At 43.4% G+C, this 21,496-nt stretch overlaps 1 protein-coding gene across 1 annotated transcript in view; it reads left to right on the top strand.

The window, feature by feature from the left end:
* Positions 1-1,580: 1,580 nt before the first annotated feature.
* Positions 1,581-21,496, top strand: part of IGFBP7 (insulin like growth factor binding protein 7) — a 78,620-nt gene continuing 58,704 nt past the window's right edge. The window contains exon 1 of the mRNA XM_058547156.1: positions 1,581-2,072. Coding sequence (XP_058403139.1) covers positions 1,598-2,072 — 475 coding nt within the window. The 5' untranslated portion in view covers positions 1,581-1,597. The remainder of the gene's footprint in view (positions 2,073-21,496) is intronic.

Raw genomic sequence — 21,496 nt, 5'->3', positions numbered from 1 at the left:
TTCCTGCTCACTCCCGGCCGCTCCCTTCTGCAACTGGTGTGTCCTGATGTGGCCTCTCAGGTAAACTACTTGCACTGGAATCCTTGTCTCCAGGTCAGCTTCTGCGGAACCTAAAATGATAACAGTCATAAGTCATGAAATCAACCCAGTGGAACTTGATTAACAAATTCATAAAACTGAACTAGAATAGGAACTATCAGATTGTACTCTGCATTTGTTTCAACTTGGTACTGTATACTGGGTCATGTAAACTGGATCTCTTACTGTGAGACAAGGGCAAGAATATTTAGGAAAACTCTGCTCTAAAGACTTTTCATCATTCTATAAGCAACTGTCATGGCAAAATGACCTTTTAAAAAAAAGTGCCACTTTTCTAGAATATGCTCAAGAGAGGCCAAAAAGCAATGCTAGGTTTTCTGGGTAGGAGAGTGCTTGTTTTTTTACTCCTTGAATTTTGTGATTATTTAATTTTCAAAAAAGTTTACAACAATAATCCTAGGAAGACTCCGGTGGGAGTGACAATATATATTTCTGGCGGCATTGGGAACCGCACACTTTGAATTAGCAATCCTATAATTCCTTGGATGTATGCTAAGAAAAACAGAACTAAAATGTGACATGCAGGATGATGAACCCTGCAGCGTTGTACGTTCAGTAAAAATGGAAATAACTGACATGTCTGGACGGGAGGGATTGGAAGGGCCAATATTCTTGGAAAAAGAGGCTTTGAAGTTGAGTTTGCAGAGCACTTTACAGAAAGACTGAGGAGGAATGGTGGGTCGTTTGTACCAAAAACCTCACTGGTGAAAACTGGGGGTGCTTCTGGTGCTTCGATGACACCCCCAGGCGTGCTCAGTTCTCCGGAGAGGGTTGAAGGGGGTCCAACACAATTTACCGTGAACTTAAGACAGTGACACAGCTCTCACACGGATTCAATACTCATACTTAAAACGTGACTTGGCCTCAGAAAGCACACGGGGAGGTTCCAGAAAGCAGTTAGGAGGTTCCAGAAAGAGGACTATTTGGCAGCGATTTGTCCTTTTAGCCTGGCACCCAAGACCACACGGGGCCTGCGGCCAACGGGGACACAAAATCCCCACGTGGGATTTTAAAAACGAATTGTTCTTAAAAGAGCTTCCCACAGCTCAGAGTAATGAGTAGTCGGGTCTCCCAGGCCCGCGGAGAATTTAATGGCTTAAACAAGGAGCTGTCTCAACGTCGTTGTTGTTGACAGGCAGTATAAACGTCCGGACTGGGAGAGGAGAGGAACCAGAGGGGGGGGGAGGCGCCGCCACTGCGGGCGATCCCGGAGGGCCTGGGGAGCAGCCCGCGGGCACAGGGGGCCGAGCAGGAGCCGGCGGGGAGAGCTCGGAGGCAAACACCGGCCGCCCCCACCGCGCCCCGCCAGCAGGAGCGCGCTCGAGCCCCGCCGGCCCCGCGGTCCCGGGACGGGACGGGCGCGGGCGGGGCGGCCGCGCTCTCGCCGCCCCGGGGTGTGGTTCCCGCGGCCCGGCCGGGCGGGGCGCCGGGTTTAAGGCGCCGGCCGGCGGCACCCGGCTCACTCGCGCTCCCGCCGCCGCCGCCACCGCGCCCCGCCATGGAGCGGCCGCCGCTGCGCGCCCTGCTCCTCGGCGCCGCCGGCCTGCTGCTCCTGCTCCTGCCCCTCTCCTCTTCCTCCTCTTCGGACGCCTGCGGCCCGTGCGAGCCGGCCGCCTGCCCGCCCCTGCCCCCGCGGGGCTGCCCGCTGGGCGAGACCCGCGACGCGTGCGGCTGCTGCCCGGTGTGCGCCCGCGGCGAGGGCGAGCCGTGCGGGGGCGGCGGCGCCGGCAGGGGGCACTGCGCGCCGGGCATGGAGTGCGTGAAGAGCCGCAAGAGGCGGAAGGGTAAAGCCGGGGCAGCAGCCGGCGGCCCGGGGGTGAGCGGCGTGTGCGTGTGCAAGAGCCGCTACCCGGTGTGCGGCAGCGACGGCGTCACCTACCCCAGCGGGTGCCAGCTGCGCGCCGCCAGCCTGCGGGCCGAGAGCCGCGGCGAGAAGGCCATCACCCAGGTCAGCAAGGGCACCTGCGAGCAAGGTGGGCACGAGCGCTTTCCTTTCCAACCCCGCCCCGCTCGGCCGGAGAGCCGGGCGCCCCCTCGCGGGTCCGAGCCGACAGGGCGTCCACGGCCGCCGTGCCCCGCGCTGGTTCCCGCGGCTGCTCCTGTGGGCATCCCACGACACAGATGGGAGGGAGGAGTTGGCAGCCGCGGGGATGCCGGGAGGGATGGGCGACGCCTCCCGGTCTCTTTTTGTTGGTGGTTTTATTTTGAGGTTTTGATGCGTGCGCCGAGAATGGGAAGACTTGCAGGACGAGTGTGTATATAGAAAAGATTTTCCGATATCACAGACTCCCACATCCCAACAGCTTACCCAACTTGTGCTAACAGTCAATTCACAAAAGCTGCCCCCACTCTTTTGGGAACCCAGAGATGTCATTTTCTTGTCGTTCTTTCTTGGCTTGGGTATATAGACAGAGGTGAAGTTCAGACATAGGGGAAATGAGTTTAACCATGAAATCCAAAGTAAGGACTTGCAGAGAGAAGTAGTTTGTCCCATGTTTAATTGTCTAGATTGTAAGAATTTTAAAAATTGCGTTTTGCGGTTTCCTGACATTAAGGAAAATAATTCGTTTACTGGAAATTACAGATTCTCCAACAGTAGTCTAACTAGCTAATTATTTGTGGGCAAAAAATAAAATGCAAACTCTTTGAAGAATTTTTTCGATGTAGTTTATGTTGTGAACCTTATGACCATTTTGTTTTTCTTTCTTGTGTAATTTGTCCCCAGGATGCACTGTTCAGCAAGAAAGCCTTTGAGGTTATGTTTGATCCTTTATTTTATTCCAAACAAGTCCAAGCTTGCCATAAATGAAAGGGGAAAATAAAGAGAGTCTGGACTTGCCAAAAAAAAAAAAGAGGCGGAGATTTTAACTCTAACTTCTGAAATAACATTTTCCATAGGCAGTAGTTTCAAGGGAAAATTAGAAATCCAACCTTGGCAGCCCCTCTCCTGGTCCCAGCCAAGGTAGAAAAAGAGAGGGAGGCAGTTCTCCTGAAATGACAGAAGCAGTTGCTTCTTTAACACAGCTCAGACTTTCTCCAGACTCTCCAAAGAAATCTTTTTTTTAGAGCTTTTCTCAGAAGTCCGTAAGCTAATAGGTCATATGTCACTAATTTCAGAGTTCACTATTGAAAGCCTTAAATCACATAACTTACTGTTAACTATTTATATCATCATCACCTTAAACTTAGAAAATCACAGCCCAAAATAATCCACATACTTTTCCAACAGAAACAGTCATTTGTTACTCTGGATCTAACTTATCAGTCATATCATGAAAAGAGAAAAGTGCATAGTTTAAGAATTGACTCCAAATATTGAGATTTTCTTATAAACATTTCAAGGGTAACTTTTCCCCACAGTCTTTCCAGATCACTGGTACTTGCCTTATCAGAGCAGAAAGTTAGCTTGGTAATTAAGTATTGTTGTCAATTCTAATTCAAAGCTAGTTTTATCCCTTTTCTCTCCTGCTATTTAAATTTCTAAATACACAGTGCGATAAGAAAACATTGGAATGATAGTCATATAGAACTAGTATATAACCTCATTACCATGTACACTCAACAACTCAGCATCTCTCCAGACTGTAAACTGCATGAAAGTAAGAACCTGGTTTTTCTTTCTGTTTGAGAAAATGTTAAGAGAAATAGCTTTTTAAACTGGAGGCCGTAATTGACATAAATTAGCCTTTTCCTCCCACCCTAAATTTAGAGATGTCGAGTCTAGTGCCTGGGATCATTTATAGGGGAATGCCAGAGAGAGCAGAAAAGAATGTGAGGTCCACCAGAGTACTTTTCCACAGCAGAGACAAATGAGGCCAAAACCAGATCTCCTCATATATTTCTCCTGACCCCTGGATGTATTTTGACAATTATAGAAGCAAACCTGACAGTGCCATTTACTTCTGTACTATTTAGTACTGGGGCTTTGCAAAGAATAGGAAATGCATTTTCTAGGTTCCTTCAACCATTTCTACCATCAGAAAAAACTTGAGTTATGCTTCCCTGAGTATTGAGAGGGAGGGGGCGTCGCAGGACTCAGCCACAGTGGTGTGGTTCAATCTGCATTCTGTTCTGTTGGCCTGATGTAACATACATTTATTGAGCATCTAGCATGGGTCAGCCCTGTGCTAGATGCTGTACAGCCAGGGATGCACAAAACAGATCTGGTCTTGCTGATTAAGAAAGTATCCATGGGCCGGCCCCGTGGCTTAGCGGTTAAGTGCGCGCGCTCCGCTGCTGGCAGCCCAGGTTCGGATCCCCGGCGTGCACCGACGCACCGCTTCTCCGGCCATGCTGAGACCGCGTCCCACATACAGCAACTAGAAGGATGTGCAGCTATGACATACAACTGTCTCCTGGGGCTTTGGGGGGAAAGAAAATAAATAAGTAAAATCTTTAAAAAAAAAAAAAAAAGAAAGTATCTATACAAGTTGCAAACTCACCTCGCAGAGCACTTTCCCTGGAGCCCTGGAGATGCTCCCAACCTTTCCCTTCTTTTCTAAGATCACCACTTGCTGACCTTCTGGGGAGAGATCTTGGTCTGCTTGTTTTCTGTACCTCTGTGATAGGATGCAAAGCCATCTTCTTGAAAATCTGTCTGAAAGGTAATGAGCTAATAATCTCAAATATTGGGACTGGAATCATGAATTTAGTGCCATGAGATCTTATAGAAGTCCCTGAAGTCATGGGTAACTGGAAGAGGGGATTTGACAATTCATTTTAATAAAAAGTTAATATAGAGGAGAGTGATGTCAGCATCATGGCGGAGTGAGCTTTCCCCTTTAGACTCTTCCCTGCTAAGATACAACAATAAGGACATTCACAAACCAACAAAGGACACTCACACCACACAAAAACGTCTGAGAGACCCACACAGCCATATATCTGAAGGCGAAGGTGCTGGAACCTCTGGAGGAAGTGGGGAGAGGTAAGGAGAAATCCTTCCCCTCCCCGTTCGATCAGCAACTCTAGTTCCCCGCAGCTCCCAAAGAGAGTGGGGAGGGGTGGCCCTCCATGGGAAGACCGTCACTCTCCAAGTTCTCTCACAGCCCATGGGAAATTTCCATACGGAGGAGACTGAACTGTTGTGGGGGTGCCATCAACATCTGAGCACCCCAGGAGAGCAGATAGCAAGGGAAGAATGAGAAGCCCCCAGGATTGGGCAGGCAAAAGAGAGAGCCCCTTGCCCTGCATGCCTGGCACTTCAGCACAACCCATCAGCCAGAGAGCCCACGGATCTCATCGGGCTCAGAATACACAGCTCTTGACCCCCACCCAGTGGCAGCAGGTGGAAACTGTGACTAGATATTTTTAGGATGAGGAAAAATAAGCCAACATGCACAGGCACAATGCAAAAATATATTAAATCTCCAGACCAGAAGGTAAATGACAAGCACCCAGAAATCAGTTCTGAAGGCACAGAAATTTATAACCTAAATGACAGAGAATTCAAAATAGCTATCATAAAAAACCTCAACGAATTACAAGAAAATACAGATAGACAATTCAATGAAATCAGGAATTTCTTCACAAAAGAAATTGAAACCATAAAGAAAAACCAATCAGAAATGTTGAAGATGAAAAACACAATGGAGGAGATAAAGGAAAATCTAGAATCTTTAAAGAACAGAGCTGACAATATGGAGGAAAGAATTAGCATTATTGAGGATAGGAATGCAGAAATGCTCCAGATAGAGGAGGAGAGAGAACTAAGACTAAGAAGAAATGAAGAAATTCTCCAAGAAATATCTGAGTCAATTAGGAAATGCAACATAAGGAATATAGATATTCCTGAGGGAGAAGAGAGGGAAAAAGGAGCAGAGAGCTTGTTGAAGGAAATAATAACTGAGAACTTCCCAATCTGGGGAAGGATCTGGAAATACCAGTGAATGAAGTCACTAGATCTCCTAAATATATCAACATGAAAAGACCCTTTCTAAAGTATATAGTAGTAAAGCTGGCAAAAGTCAATGACAAAGAAGCAATATTAAGGGCAGCTAGACAAAAAAATAAATAAATAACATACAAAGGAATTCCCATCAGGCTCTCAGCAGATTTCTCAACAAAAACTTTACAGGCTAGGAGAGACTGGAATGGTATATTCAAAATTCTGAATGACAAAAACTTTCAGCCAAGAATACTCTATCCAGTGAAAATATCCTTCAGATATGATAGAGAAATGATAACTTTCCCAGATAAACAAAAGCTAAGGGATTTCATTGGCACAAGACCCCCACTACAAGAAATGCTCAAGAAGGCCCTCATGCCTGGAAAAAAAAAAAAAAAGAGAAAGAGGACACAAAACTTTGAGCAAGGAGAAAGATAGATAGACAAAATCAGAAAAATTGCTAACCTATTCTGATATAGAGCTGCAAATACTTAATTGTAAAAATCAAAGATTAAGGGAAGGAAAGCACCAAAAATAAATATAACCTCATCACTTTAAACATGCACACACAACACAAGATGGAATAAGTTGTGACAATAATAAATTAGAAGCGGAAGAGGAAAGGGATCGAATTGACTTAGTCTAAGGAAATAAGAGGGCCTCAGATAAAGGACTGGCTAATCCATGAGATTTTTTATACAAACCTCATGGTAACCACTAAACAAATAATCAGAACAGAGTCACATATGATAAATAAAGAGAAAACTAAAAGAATCATCATACAGAACTACCACACTGAATTGGTAGTCTGAAACACAAAGGATAAGAAACAAAAGAAATGCAAAAGAACTGGAAAATGGGCGAAAAAATAACAACATTAAGCCCTCATATATCAATAATCAGTCTAAGTGTAAATGGATTGAATTCTCCAATCAAAAGACACAGAGCGGTGGGATGGATTAAAAAGCAAGACCCAACAGTATGCTGCCTCCAGGAACACAGCTCTAAAGACAAACAAGCTCAGAGTGAAAGGATGGAAGACAATACTGCAAGCTAATGGCAAGCAAAAGAAAGCAGGTGTTGCCATACTTATATCAGACAATGTTAGACTTCAAGATAAAAAAGGTAATGAGAAACAAAGAGGGACAGTATATAATGATAAAAGGGACACTCCACCAAGAAGACATATCAATTATAAATATATATGCACCCAACACAGGAGCACCAAAGTACATAAAGCAACTATTAACAAACCTAAAAGGAGATACTAACAACAACACAATAATAGTAGGGGATCGTAACACCCCACTTACATCAATGGATAGATCATCCAGACAAAAAGTCAATAAGGAAATAGTAGACTTAAATGAAAAACTAGACAAGATGGACTTAATAGACATAAACAGAGCACTCCATCCAAAAACAGCAGACTACACATTCTTCTCAAGCACGCACAGAACGTTCTCAAGGATAGACCATATGTTGGGAAACAAGGCAAGCCTCTATAAATTTAAGAAGATTGAAATCATAGCAAGCATCTTTTCCAACCATACTACTATGAAACTAGAAATCAACTACAAGAAAATAACTGGGAAAGTGACAAAGATGTGGAAACTAAACAGCATGCTACTGAACAACCAATGGATCATTGAAGGAATTAAAGGAGAAATCAAAAAATATCTGGAGACAAATGAAAATGAAAATACACCATACCAACTCATATGGGATGCAGCAACAGCGGTCCTGAGAGGGAAACTCATAGCAGTACAGGCCCACTTTAACAAACAAGAAAAATCCCAAATAAGCAGCCTTAAACTACAACTAACAGAGCTAGAAAAAGAAGAACAAACAAAGCCCAAAGTCAGCAGAAGGAGAGAAATAATAAAAATTAGAGCAGAAATAAATGAAATTGAGAGCAAAAAAACAGTAGAAAGGATCAATGAAACAAAAAGTTGGTTCTTTGAGAAGGTAAACAAAATTGACAAACCCTTAGGCAGACTCACTAAGAAAAAAAGAGAGAAGGCTCAAATCAATAAAATTAGAAATGAAAGAGGAGAAATTACAATGGATACCACAGAAATACAGAGGATTATAAGAGAATACTATGAAAAGCTATATGCCAACAAATTGGACAACTCAGAAGAAAGGGATAAGTTCTTAGACTCATACAACCTCCCAAAACTGAACCAAGAAGAAATAGAGAATCTGAATAGACCAATCACAAGTAAAGAGATTGAAACAGTAATCAAAAACCTCCCAAAAAATAAAAATCCAGGACCAGATGGCTTGTCTGGAGAATTTTACCAAACATTCAAAAAAGATTTAATACCTATCCTCAAACTATTCCAAAAAATAGAGGAAGATGGAATACTTCCTAACACATTCTATGAGGCCAACATCACCTTGATGCCAAAGCCAGACAAGGACAATACAAAGAAGGAAAACTACAGGCCAATATCACTGACGAACATAGATAGAAAATTCTCAACAAAATATTGGCAAACCGAATACAGAAGTACGTTAAAAAGATCATATACCATGGCCAAGTGGGATTTATACCAGGGACACAGGGATGGTTCAATGTCTGCAAATCAGTCAATGTGATACACCACATTAACAAAACAAGGAATAAAAACCACATGATCATCTCAATAGATGCAGAGAAGGCATTTGACAAGATCCAACATCCGTTTATGATAAAAACTCTCAACAAAATAGGTATATAAGGAAAGTACCTCAACATAATAAAGGCCATATATGACAAACCCACAGCCAACATCACACTCAATGGGGAAAAACTGAAAGCCATTCCTCTGAGAAAAGGAACAAAACAAGGGTGTCCACTCTCGCCACTCTTATTCAACATAGTACTGGAGGTTTTGGACGGAGCAATTAAGCAAGAAAAAGGAACGAAAGGAATCCAAATAGGCAACAAAGAAGTGAAACTGTCACTATTGGCAGATGACATGATTTTATATATAGAAAACCCTAAAGAATCCAGTGGAAAACTATTAGAAATAATCAACAACTACAGCAAAGTTGCAGGATACAAATTCAACTTACAAAAATCAGTTGCATTTCTATATGCTAATAACGAACTAACAGAAAGAGAACTCAAAAAGATAATCCCATTTATAATCGCAACAAAATGAAAAAAATATCTAGGAATAAATTTAACCAAGGATGTGAAAGACCTATACAATGAACACTATAAGACATTATTGAAAGAAATTGGTGATGACATAAAGAAATGGAAAAGTATCCCATGCACATGGATTGGAAGAATAAACATAGTTAAAATGTCCATATTACCTAAAGCAATCTACAAATTCAATGCAATCCCAATCAGAATCCTGATGACATTCTTCATGGAAATAGAACAAAGAATACTAAAATTCATATGGGGCAAGAAAAGACCCCGAATAGCTAAAGCAATCCTGAGAAAAAACAAAGCTGGAGGCATCACAATCGCTGACTTCAAAATGTATTACAAAGTGATAGTAATCAAAACAGCATGGTACTGGTACAAAAACAGACACACAGATCAATGGAACAGAATTGAAAGCCCAGAAATAAAACCACACATCTATGGACAGCTAATCTTCAACAAAGGAGCTAAGAACATAGAATGGAGAAAGGAAATTCTCTTCAATAAATGGTGCTGGGAAAACTGGACAGCCACACGCAAAAGATGAAAGTAGACCATCTTCTTTACACCATACACAAAAATTAACTCAAAATGGATCAAAGACCTGAAGGTGAGACCCAAAACTATAAAAATTCCTGGAAGAAAATATAGGCAACACACTATTTGACATCGGTCATAAAGGGATCTTTTCAAATTCCATGTCTACTCAGACAAGGGAAACAAAAGAAAAAATAAATAAGTGGGACTTCATCAGATTAAAGAGATTCTACAAGGCAAATGAAACCAGGTTCAAAATGAATAGACAACCCACCAGCTGGGAGAAAATATTTGCAAATCATATGTCCAACAAGAGTTTAATCTCCATAATAAAGAACTCACATAACTGAACAACAACAAAACAACCAGATGAAAAAAATGGGCAGAGGATATGAACAGATACTTTCCCAAGGAAGATATACAGATGGCCAATAGGCATATGAAAAGATGTTCAGCATCACCAATCATCAGGGAAATGCAAATCAAAACTACACTAAGATCTCACCTTATACCCGCTAGAATGGCTATAATCACCAAGACAAAAAATAACAAATGTTGGAGAGGTTGTAGAGAAACAGGAACCCTAATTCACTGCTGGTGGGAATGCAAACTGGTGCAGCCTCTATGGAAAACAGTATGGAGATTCCTCAAAAAATTAAAAATAGAAATACCTTATGATCCAGCTATCCCACTACTGGTTATCTATCCAACGAACCTGAAATCAACAATCCAAAGAGGCTTCTGCACCCCTATGTTCATTGCAGCATTATTCACTATAGCCAAGAAGTGAAACCAACCCAAGTGTCCATCAACTGATGATTGGATAAAGAAAATGTGGTATATGTATACAATGGAATACTACTCAGCCATAAAAAAGACAAAATTGTCCCATTTGCAACAACATGGATGCACTTGGAGGGTATTATGTTAAGCGAAGTAAGCCAGAGAGAGAAAGACAAACACCACATGATTTCACTAATATGTGGAAGATAAACTAACACACGGACAGAGAGTACTGTCTGGTGGTTACCAGGGGCAAGGGGGTTGGGGGGTGGGCACAAGGGGTGAAGGGAAACATTTATATGGTGACTGACAAACAATAACGTACAACTAAAATTTCACAATGTTATAAACTATTAAGAAATCAATAAAAAAAAAGTTAATATAGAGAAGCTGAGATGTATAATAAAATCACACAGTTGGGAGAGAGTGTGGTGCTCCTTTATTCCGATTCTTGGTTACAGCTTTTGTCCATGGTCCTTTAAATCTGAGCTCCTTGGCAATCCCATTTCGGCCACCTTGTTCCCTTTGGGTACCATCCCCTTTTCTTCTCCCTCAGAATTAATTTTTGCTTGAGGGATCAGAATTCATTCTTAAGGGTCTCCCTTGTTAATACCTTTAGGACCAAGTTCAAACTACTTAGCAGGGCATACAGTCTTTACAATAACTGTGTTATTTTGGCTTCTCTCCAAACTCCTTTTTGCTACAGCCACAATAGTTGTTTACTATTTTCTATTGTTTGCAATCACACCCTCACTTATCTTTCTACCCTTTGAACTGTTAGCCTTCAAGGATCAGCTGGGTGACCTTCTCTGTGAGCTCTTTGACTCTCTTCCTCCTCCCCACGTAATGACGTCCTTGTTCTTCTTCAGCTCTGTGTAGGCTTCTTGCCATTTTTTCAACAAATATTTATTGCACATATACTGTGTATATGTAAGCAAGAGGCGTTCTAGCAGAATAGCTGACATCGTGTTCTAGAACCAGACTCCCTGGGTGTGAATCTAACTCTGCCACTTACTTAGCCGCAAGCAAATTGCTTGACCTCTCTGGGCCTGGGTTTCCTTACCTGTCATACAGTTTAAGAGTTATAATCATACCTATCTCATAGAGTTGTAAATATTCAATGTTGTGAAAATTATCCATAGGAAGCACTCAATGAATATTCCTTGTTGTCATTATTCAATTTGGAAGTAAGCTGCATGAGGGAAGGGCATTTTTGCTCCCTGATCTATCCCAAGGGTCTAGATCAGTGTCTGCACTAGAGGATGCTTTAAATGTATGCTGAATGAATGAATGAATGCATATATGAATGTACCAGGCACTCTTCTAGTCTCAGGATAAGCTGCCTTGAATAAGATAGACAAGGTCTCACACTCCTGGAGTTTACTGTAAGCTTTAGACAGAAACAAGTCAACAGATATTTTCACCTAATGGTATGGGCTATGAAGAGTGTTCAACAGGGAAATAGGGTAGAGACTAGGGATGGAGGAGCACTGTTGAGCGGGGGTGGGCTGAGCCATGCAAAGGGCCTGTGTGAGGATCTCAGCCAAGGGAGCAGCAACGCCACAGGCTCTGAGGGGAGAACAAGCGCTCCTAGTTCGTATAGCACCTCCATGCTGCCTCCAAAGGGCTCTTTGAATGTCTGTCTTCCCTGCCAGACTGGGAGCATCCTAAAAGAGGACCTCTATCTTGTAATTCTTTAGAATCAACTTGGTGGCAAGTTGATTAAACAAAGGAATCCTCTTAAGAAAGTGCCTTCCCATATGGAAATGCAGGCAGTGGGCTCTCCTGCCTGTCTACTCCCTTTTCTCCTTGCATTTTCTGCCTTCCAGGAAAGTATGCCAGGGAGTACAGCTGACATTGACCCACCTTCCTGTCCTCGGTTATCCTGAACTCTAACATTAGGTGGTCACTTACCTCCCCCCCCCCAAAAAATCTTAACATTTCCACATCCCCTTGCTGGTTAGAATTAGGTTCGGAGCAACAAAAACTGTGCTGTAAATGGAAGAAGCTTCAAAAAAGATTTTGATTTTCAGAAACTCATTTTATTTGATGGATTTCAAACATTTGTTCTTTGAGAAGTTCATTTTAGGCTCATTTTTATGTTGATAACATCATTTAAATGCCTGTGTTCTATTACTATCCTTCAGTGAATTTATGATCTTGAGATATTGTGATTTATAATAAGAAATACCAATCTGGTCTTAGTCCCATTCCTGCCACATGTATCCTAAAACCATGGTAATTTCCTAAGTGTTGAGAGCGATGGAGGTGTCTTTTGTTATGTTAATGAGGCGACTTTTGGGGAAGCCCCTGTATCACCTAAGGATAGGGGTCTGATTGTCGATGAAGGCAACTATGTGATTAGAGGGTTGGAACTTGAAATCCCACTCCTCCACCTCCATTGAGGGGCTGGAGATCCAGTTTAATCACCAATGGCCGGTGATTTAATCAATCATGGCTATGTAACGAAACCTCCATACAAATCCAAAGGACTGAGTTTGGAGAGCTTCCGGGTTGGTGAACACATGGAGATTTGGGGAGAGGGGTGTGCTAAAGCTCCGTGCCCTTTCCCCATGCCTTGCCTTGTGCATCTCTTCCATCCAGCTGTTCCTGAGTTATATCCTTTTGTAATAAACTGGTAATCTACTAAGTAAAATGTTTCTCTGAGTTTTGTGAGCTGCTTTAGCAAATTAATTGAACCCAAGTAGGGGGTCTTGGGAAGCTCCAACCTGTAGCCAATCGATCAGAAGGACAGGTGACAACCCTGACTTGCGATTGGCAGCTGAAGTGGGGGAACGGGGCAGTCTTTTAGGATTGAGTCCTTAACCTGGGGGATCTGACACTATCTTTAGGTAAATAGTGTCAGAATTGAATTGAATTGTAGGACACCCAGCTGGTGTTGGAGAATTGATGGTAGTATGGAAAAAAACACACACTGTAACTGGTATCAGCATCGTAGAACTTCATTGAAAGTCGAAACAGATGGGTTCCAACGTTACATGAAATTGTTAACGGTCTGGTTTATCTCAGGGGAATGCAAGTCAGTGTAATACTTTGTTAAACTAACACGGTCGTACCATGAAGATGCTTAGGGAGCCCAGAGGAGGAGGATCCTTAACCCAGATTTGTGGAGAAAGAGCCGGGAGTGACTTCCTGGAAGAGTGATGTCCTGAGTCAGGGATGAGTAGAAGTTGACTGGAAAAGAGCTGGCATGGAGGCTGGAATGGAGTTAGAAAGGAGATGGGAAGAGCATTATGAGCAGAAGGGAAGAGCGTCATGAGCAGAAGGAATAGCCCATGGTTCCATGGGGCTGCCTCACAGAGAGGAAGAACAGAGATGGCAGCTGGACACTTAACAGAGCCCAGTGATGGAGGGCCTCGTGGCCTGTTAAGGAGTTTAGACACTATCACAAAAGCAGTGGGAGCCATTAAGTGATGTAATTGAATTTGTGCTTTTAAAAAAAATCTCTGTTGGCCGCCCTTAGGAGAACGGATTGGAAGGTGGCAAGACTGCGGTCAGCGACTCCCATTAGGAAGCTGTTACAATAATCCCGGCAAGAGATGCCTAGACCCCTTTTTCACGAGACCTTTAGTTTTGCTCTCAGATCTGAGAAGCATTGTCAAATCCAAGTTTCTAACCTGCCATGGCAAGCAGTTTGTTACTTGGGAGTGAAAAGCCTGTACAGCGCTTTTTCTTACTGAAGGACTCCTCACAAAGGTCTCTCATGTCGCTCACTCATTAGCCAGCCCTGCTCCCAAGTTATAGCTACTTGCTCATTTCAGGAATCTTTTCCCCCTATAATCCCCATTCCTATCTCTCTCCACGTTCGGATCAGAAACAGAAAAAAATCAAATCCCAACGAGTTTACTCCAGCCCAATAGAAATGCTTTTAAAATTTTTCTGGTCTCATTTGCCCTTCTTGAGCACAGAAACTTCTAGAAAGTTGAGTGAATCACTGGTTCTTATCACTTTACCCAGTTTTAATCACTGTGTTTTAGAACAGATTTTAAAACCTGAGGAAGCTTCAGAAAAGAGGATAGGCAACCTTGAAGAAGGGGCTTAAAGGACTTAAGATTCTTTTAGAGGAAGGTAATCCAAAGAAAAGTTAATGTTTCTTCATAGTTTGGGAATTAGTTATTAAATGGAAGGTGCCTGACCTACTGTTCTACAATTCTTCAGGAGGCGGAATTAAAAGGCCTGGAATTAGATAGTCACAAGGCACATTTAGATTACACACCAGGAGGAACTTGCCTGTAAAAACTTGGATACTGCTACATGCTGGTGTGGGAGTCAGGAGAATTCTGTTTCGAAGATTCTGTGTTGGAGAGCTGAGAGATAACTTATCCTAAGCGAGGAGGGGAAGGGTCTGGGAGAGGATGTTGTAACGTTTAAGATCTTTTATACTCTTGAGCTACGAGATGGAATGATTAAGCTGAGCAGGCGTTTATTGTCATCCTTAAATATGATTTCCATCCTGTCCCCAGAGCCTGCCCTCGGGGTTTACCGGAGACTTGCCTTCTAGAAGAAACTGCCTTATAAGGCTCTCTTTTGGGTAGTTGAGTGACAAAACACCCTTGGATAGAGTCCAAGGCCAGCCGGCCTTCTCTCATTCTAAATTCCTCTCCCCAGTGGATAAGACTATGGTGCTTCCTTTACCTCAGGCTACCCCGCAAATGATCTGACCTCATCTGTGTTTTTAATTGTAAGACAAATAACATCTTGTTTTTAGCAACTGTTAAAAAGGGAACCCTGAACTATTGTCAAAGAACTTTTAATGTGAGTCTAACATTAAAAGTTAACATGCCAGGGAATGTGAGTGTAACATTTTTTGTAATTTAGATCCAGGAGTGGCACTGTTAGAAAGCTTTGAGTTGGAAAGAGACTTAGGAATATATAAATGAATGAGTCTGATTATTTTAGGCAATTTTAAAGATTTCCCAGTGAGTGCTTTACTGTTTATGAGAGAGGGTAGTGGGGTGGGAGGGACTAGAAGCAGTGCAAGGAAAGCTTTTCCAGGCCTGTTCTGTGTGGATTTTCCTGGTCAATCAAGACCAGCACCCCGCCACCTCCACGAAGCCTCGGAGAGAAAGTGGGGAGGTCAGGAGTAGAAAGCCAGGGTTCATAATGTGGGAAGAAAGTGTTCATTTTTTTATTTAAAATTGATGTGTTAAATAGTTGAACTCTGTTTTATCCCAAGTTGGATTAATGGCAAAATGATATGGCGCCTTTGAAAAAGCTAATTTGTTGAATTGACTGGACCGTTCCACGACGGAAGGCAGAGTGAGGTGAATTAGAAACAGCTGGAGCTAGCAATAACCCCACCTACTCGATACCTCTGCCAAGCAGTGGGTTCCCAGAGAGAGGAGCAGTCCAGGACATCAGCTGGACCCCAAACCAGACCAGGGTTGCAGAGTTTTGTGCCTGAAAAGTAAGAAAGGTTCAGACCGGGTAAAACAGACCTAGTAACCCGGTGTTGACAAGGCCTCTTTCGTATGCTATAAAGTTCCTTGCTTACAGTCAGAGTGTTGATGAGGCCAAGGACAAGCTGACATATTCAGTGTAGAGTTTGCTAGTATGAAAAAGCAGCACCTCAAAACTTCAGGATAATGTATATAATAAATGAAGGTACAATTTCATCTACCTGCTTTACAGGATTATTATGAAGGTCAAATTATAGAATAGATCTAAAAGCACTGTTTAAACTATGCAGCACCAAATAAATGTAAAGAATTGTTGACTAGACTGTAAACGTCTTCAGGGCAAGAACTCTGTGTATAGTGCCTTGTAGGTCATGATAATGAGAACTGAGATTTGTGTGGTACTTTATGGTACTTCACATTACCGAGGGCTTCTGTGGACGTTTCCTCATTTGCTACTCACAGCAACTTTGGAAGGTAAGGGGAATTTCCAGATAAGGTAACTGAAAGTCAGCCATCACAGAGCCAGTAAAGAGCAGTTCTGGTGTGTGAATCTCGGTTTTCTACTCAAGACTTGCTGTTCACTATGTGGCGGGTAGACCAGCAGCATCAGCTCTCTGTGCTGTCTTTCTCCTCTGTTAATCTCAAAATAAACAGTTCAAAACAAGAATGATTCACAAGAGTCAAACTCTTGGATGTGAAAAAGTTTTAGGGATACCTTAATGAATTTATTTTGCTTATATTTTCTTTTTGACGAATTGACAAGGGGGAAATATGATTCATTCCTGTCTAAATAGCTCTAAAAGAGCTCTTTCAATTAGCATAAAATAGAAATTCTATATGATAAAGTTTGTCATCGTTTAATTGGCTTTTTGTGGTCATGTGGTACACCTTATAATAAATGTGATATTACATTCAGTGAAAGATGGCATTTCCTAAATGAATGAAGGTCTCTGCGGGGGCTTGAGTTGGCGCGATTTTCTTCACACAGATCCCTGAGCCCAGGCTAGTGTCAGTCTTTCCAGGACCAGATTAGAAATCTGAGAGCCAGGCTACTCATTTGCAACCAAGAGGCTCTTGAAGGTCCAGTGTGCTGAGGACAGCTGGTGTGAATATTTTCCCAAGCAGGACCTCTCGAGTCGTAATGTTTCTGTGTGGTGTTTGATCATGTGCCAGGCCTTTCTGGTAACTCCAAGCAGGGTAGAAAAGGAGGAAAATCACTAAGATAACTGTCAACACGCTCAAGTGTTTGCTTTCACCTGAGCTGGTAGCCCTGAGAGCTGACTGAGCCCTGCCCCCCAGCACCGCTCTGCCGGCAACTTTCCCAGCTGGGATAATAATATTTACTCCACATCTAAGCTGTGGTGCCTTATAGATCACCTCTCTTGAGGGAATTTGCATTTTTGAGGATTGAAGTATATTTTTTGTCAGTCAGGTGACAACTTGCAGAAGAAGGAAAATCTATTTAGGGGTTTGAGAACTCAATTAAGCATAATCCGTTTTGACTTTCTGAGAGGAAAAAAAAACAGCACTTTAATATTCCAACAGGCAGAAATGACAGCCGACTCCAATCACCCTGTTCTTGCATGTTGTTTTTCTTGAAGGGACATCTCCAGCTTTTCTGGAGGCTTGTCTTTTTCCCTGAGTGAGAAAGGCTCAAAGGCATTTCATTTACATCACCGCAGATTAGTGGGCCAGCGGTCAAGTGGTTGAAATGGGAAATCTTTAGATCTAACATCTGTTCTGCTCTCTTCTGGCCTGACCCCAAGCAAGGGAGAAAAATTTATTGAGAAAGAGATCACTGGAACATTGAGAAGGTTTTTGAAGGAGACCACACAGAAATGAGGCTTTAGGAATTTTTCCGGGTAGCCCGAGCCTGCAGGATGCAAAGCCTGCTCCTTCCCCATTGGAGCTTTCAGAACTTTCTGCTCAGGAAACAAATCCAAAAGTGAACTTCAATAGCAGCTGCAGCAATTACACTGCAACCCTGGCTTCCAAAGGACCCCCCTCAGGAAGCCACAGAGCAGGTGATAGAAAATGAAATGCTGAAGCAGCAGTGCCGCTCTGAGTTAGAGAAGGCAAAGCGAGGGGATCCATGCAGCGAGGCCGCTTATTAGAGATGCTCAGCCCAGCTGGAGAGGGCAGGCTGGAGCAGAGATCAAGATGCTGCCCGGGTTTTGACAGGCCAGGGCTTCAGAGCCCGAGGCCCGCTCTGCTCAGGTGTGTCTCAGATGAGAGCTGCAGGGCGGGAAAGAGAAGCGGATCCACCTTGGCTCTGTCTGCACCACAGAGCCTTTGGTTCACTATGAGGTAACTGTGAGGGCAGGGGCGGCCTGCTGGCACCCAATCGTGATGTGGGAAAGTTACCCCCCGCCCCTCATTCCTGCCTCCTGATGTACTCTCATCTGAGGCCTCTTTCTTTTCACCCTCTCTGCTCGGCCCATCATTGCATGTTGCCCCTTTTTCCCGTCCGAGTGCAAAGAAAGGTGGTTTTCCTTCTCCACTCCCCATCCCTTTCTTGGTTACAGAGCTTGGCCAGCAACTTTATAAATGGTGAGCTCTGCTCTATCTGCTCCCCCTAACTTCGTCCCCAGACTCATGAGCCACCTTTGGCATTCCCCCATAAGAACGCAAATACGCAAAAACTGGCATGCCACCTCTGAAAGGCAGCCAATTCAGTCCACATCATCCAGGGGAGATGACTGTCCCTTCTACTCTTGATGCTCCTTTGGGATGAAGTTTTTTCCGATGTCTTAGGATCCTAATCCACTCCATGCATCAGCCCAAAACCTATAGGCCCTCCGAGGTCCAGTCCAGGGGCTGGAGGAGACAGTCACAACCCCATGGTAACCATGGGCTTGACGGGTCTCCAGGGCTGACCCTACCAATTGTCTTCAACTCTTGTGACTGTATTGGGTCACGCAGCAGCCAACGCTTGGCTGGTGTATGTGAGGAAATAGAGCAGAGTGCTTAAGGATGTGAACTTTGGAGTCAGACCACCTGGGTCAAATCCCCCTCTGCCACTTAACTACTTGTGTGACCCTAACCTCCTTGATTCATAGTTTTCTTGCCTGCAGTACAAGAATAATAATCATATCTGCCACTTAGCGTTGTTGGGAGGTTAAGCAAGATAACACATGAAAAACATTGGTACCTGGCACATAGAAAGGTCTCATTAAAAGCTGTTCCGTTTCAGTTTTTATTGTTGTTAGCATTATGGAACCTGGTACGGGTTTGTTTATAAGTGCCTTGACTATGACGTGTTGATGTCTTAACTTTGACCAATCTAGACGTAATACTGCCTCCTGCATCTCAGGGTTAGATCTGAAACCTATGTTTAGATCTGTGCAAACAAGATGGCAGGATAATGTTCTTATAGACGTTTCCTGGAAACTCCCATCTGGGTCCTCTTCTTGCTCTTCAAGCATGCCAGACAGGGAGTCCTGCTCCATCTCTGCAAGATCCCAGAGCCCAAATGCAGACAAATGGGAACCACCCAGGATGCTGGCCAGAGGGTACGCTTTACTTTACAGCATGGACCGTTTCTGTCTTCTAGCTCAGGGTCACACACATTATTTTCTAATATCTCCCTTTAGGTACAGAGGACGTTTTGGATACAGAGGGCGCTCGAATTCAGTGATTATTGGTCTGTTTCTTCCTTGCATACTTAGGAATTGGTTTTGTGTTTTGTTGGCTCATTTAAAAAAAAAGTTGGAGATATTGGCTCCAAGAGGAATGTGAACCAAAATCTCAGAGATTGGCAGAAAAAGACTATGATTAGTATCCATTGGGTACACATTGGGTATTATCCTTGACTTTTAGAGACTTATTGGTAGACGTAATAAAGCCCTTTCGCTGCAATTCATGTATCTCTTTTGCTTTCAGATGTAGCTGAGACTTAGCAGGAACTCATTTAAAAAATTAAAACATTGGGGCCGGCCCAGTCCACGTCAGTGGCCAGGGGTTCGCAGGTTCAGATCCTGGGTGCGGACCTATACCACTGATCAAAGCAATGCTGTGGCTGCATCCCACATACAAAATAAAGAAAGATTGGCACAGATGTTAACTCAGGGCCAGTCTTCCTCAAGCAAAAAAGAGGAAGATTGGCAACAGATGTTAGCTCAGGGCCAATCTTCCTCGCCAAAAAAAAAAATTAATTAATTAAAACATTTAATGATAAAGAGGCATATTTAGAGTCAGGGAGGTACCTGCTTAGGTTGGTTCTTCGCATCTATCTGAAAAGTGGTAATATCCACCTCCCAGCATAGGGCAGAGAGCAGAAGAAATGAGGGTATGGAGAGATTTAAGAAGCTGGATAACTTGTCAGATCCACCAGCATCAGCAATTTTGAGTGAAATTGGCAGAACATTGGGACTACCAACTCTCCACGTACTATGTCCTCTATCACCTTCTGAAGCAGTGGTTCTTGACCTTGGCTGGACATCAGAATCTCCTGGAGAGCTTTACAAAATTCTGATGCCTGAATTCCACTCCAAGATTCTGATTTAATTGGTTTGCTTGTGACCCGGGCAATAGGCCTTTTTAAAGCTTCCCAGATGATTTAATGTCCAGCTCAAGTCCAGAACCATTGTTCTACAAAGGGTTCAAGTGACTTTGGGGGTGCCTCATTTCCTTGGGATAATTATAATACTGATGGGCCAATTTTTGCTCAGTTTATCCAGCATCTAGCATTTTGCGACAGGCGGATTTTTCAGAATAACTGGTACACCACGGGAAGAGGAAGCCCTAGAAAACAGGATCACTCAATGTAGTGTAGGCAGCATGGTGGTTTGGCTAATTCTTTTGAGTGTGTGTGTGTGTGTGTGTGTGTGTGTGTGTGTGTGAGGAAGATCAGCCCTGAGCTAACATCCATGCCAATCCTCCTCTTTTTGCTGAGGAAGACTGGCCCTGAGCTAACATCTATTGCCAATCTTCCTCCTTTCCCCCCCCCCTTTTTCTCCCCAAAGCCCCAGTAGATAGTTGTATGTCATAGTTGCACATCCTTCTAGTTGCTCTATGTGGGACGTGGCCTCAGCATGGCCGGAGAAGCTGTGCGTCGGTGCACGCCCGGGATCCGAGCCCAGGCCACCAGTAGCGGAGTGCACGCACTTAACCGCTGAGCCACAGAGCTGGCCCCTGGCTAATTCTTATCTCCTTGGCTGTTTTCGGTGCTGTTATCCGAATTAGACAGAATGGAAATACTTCTATATCTGTCGGTATTGTGGGTATTAGTAAAAATTGAGGTATCACAGTTCTTTAAAAAAGTATTCACCTAAAGCTACACAATCCAATCTTGCAATCACGTCACTGGAACGTAAGTTCGATGAGCCGGCTACTTGTTATCTGTCTTGTTTACTGTTGAACCCCTGGTGTCTAAACAGTCCTTGGGATGTATGTACTCAGTACATACTTGGTGAGTAAATGAATGAATAATTAAGAGTAGATTATAATGCACCCTGTTGGAAAGGGGAACCTTCACACTGGTGGAAGCCCACCTCTATCTCTGTCACCCCCTCTGGAATCCGTGTCACTTAGCTGAGACCTTCCTCATTGGCATCTTCTCAAATTGCCCCTTATACTTATTTTCTACTGTTGCAAAAATTCTCAGACTGAGAACAAATGTTC

The sequence above is a fragment of the Diceros bicornis genome, chromosome 8, assembly GCF_020826845.1.
Source record: "Diceros bicornis minor isolate mBicDic1 chromosome 8, mDicBic1.mat.cur, whole genome shotgun sequence".
Taxonomy (NCBI): Eukaryota; Metazoa; Chordata; class Mammalia; order Perissodactyla; family Rhinocerotidae; genus Diceros; species Diceros bicornis.
The sequence above is the reverse complement of the archived record's forward strand: the minus strand, read 5'-3'. Positions and strand labels throughout refer to the sequence as shown.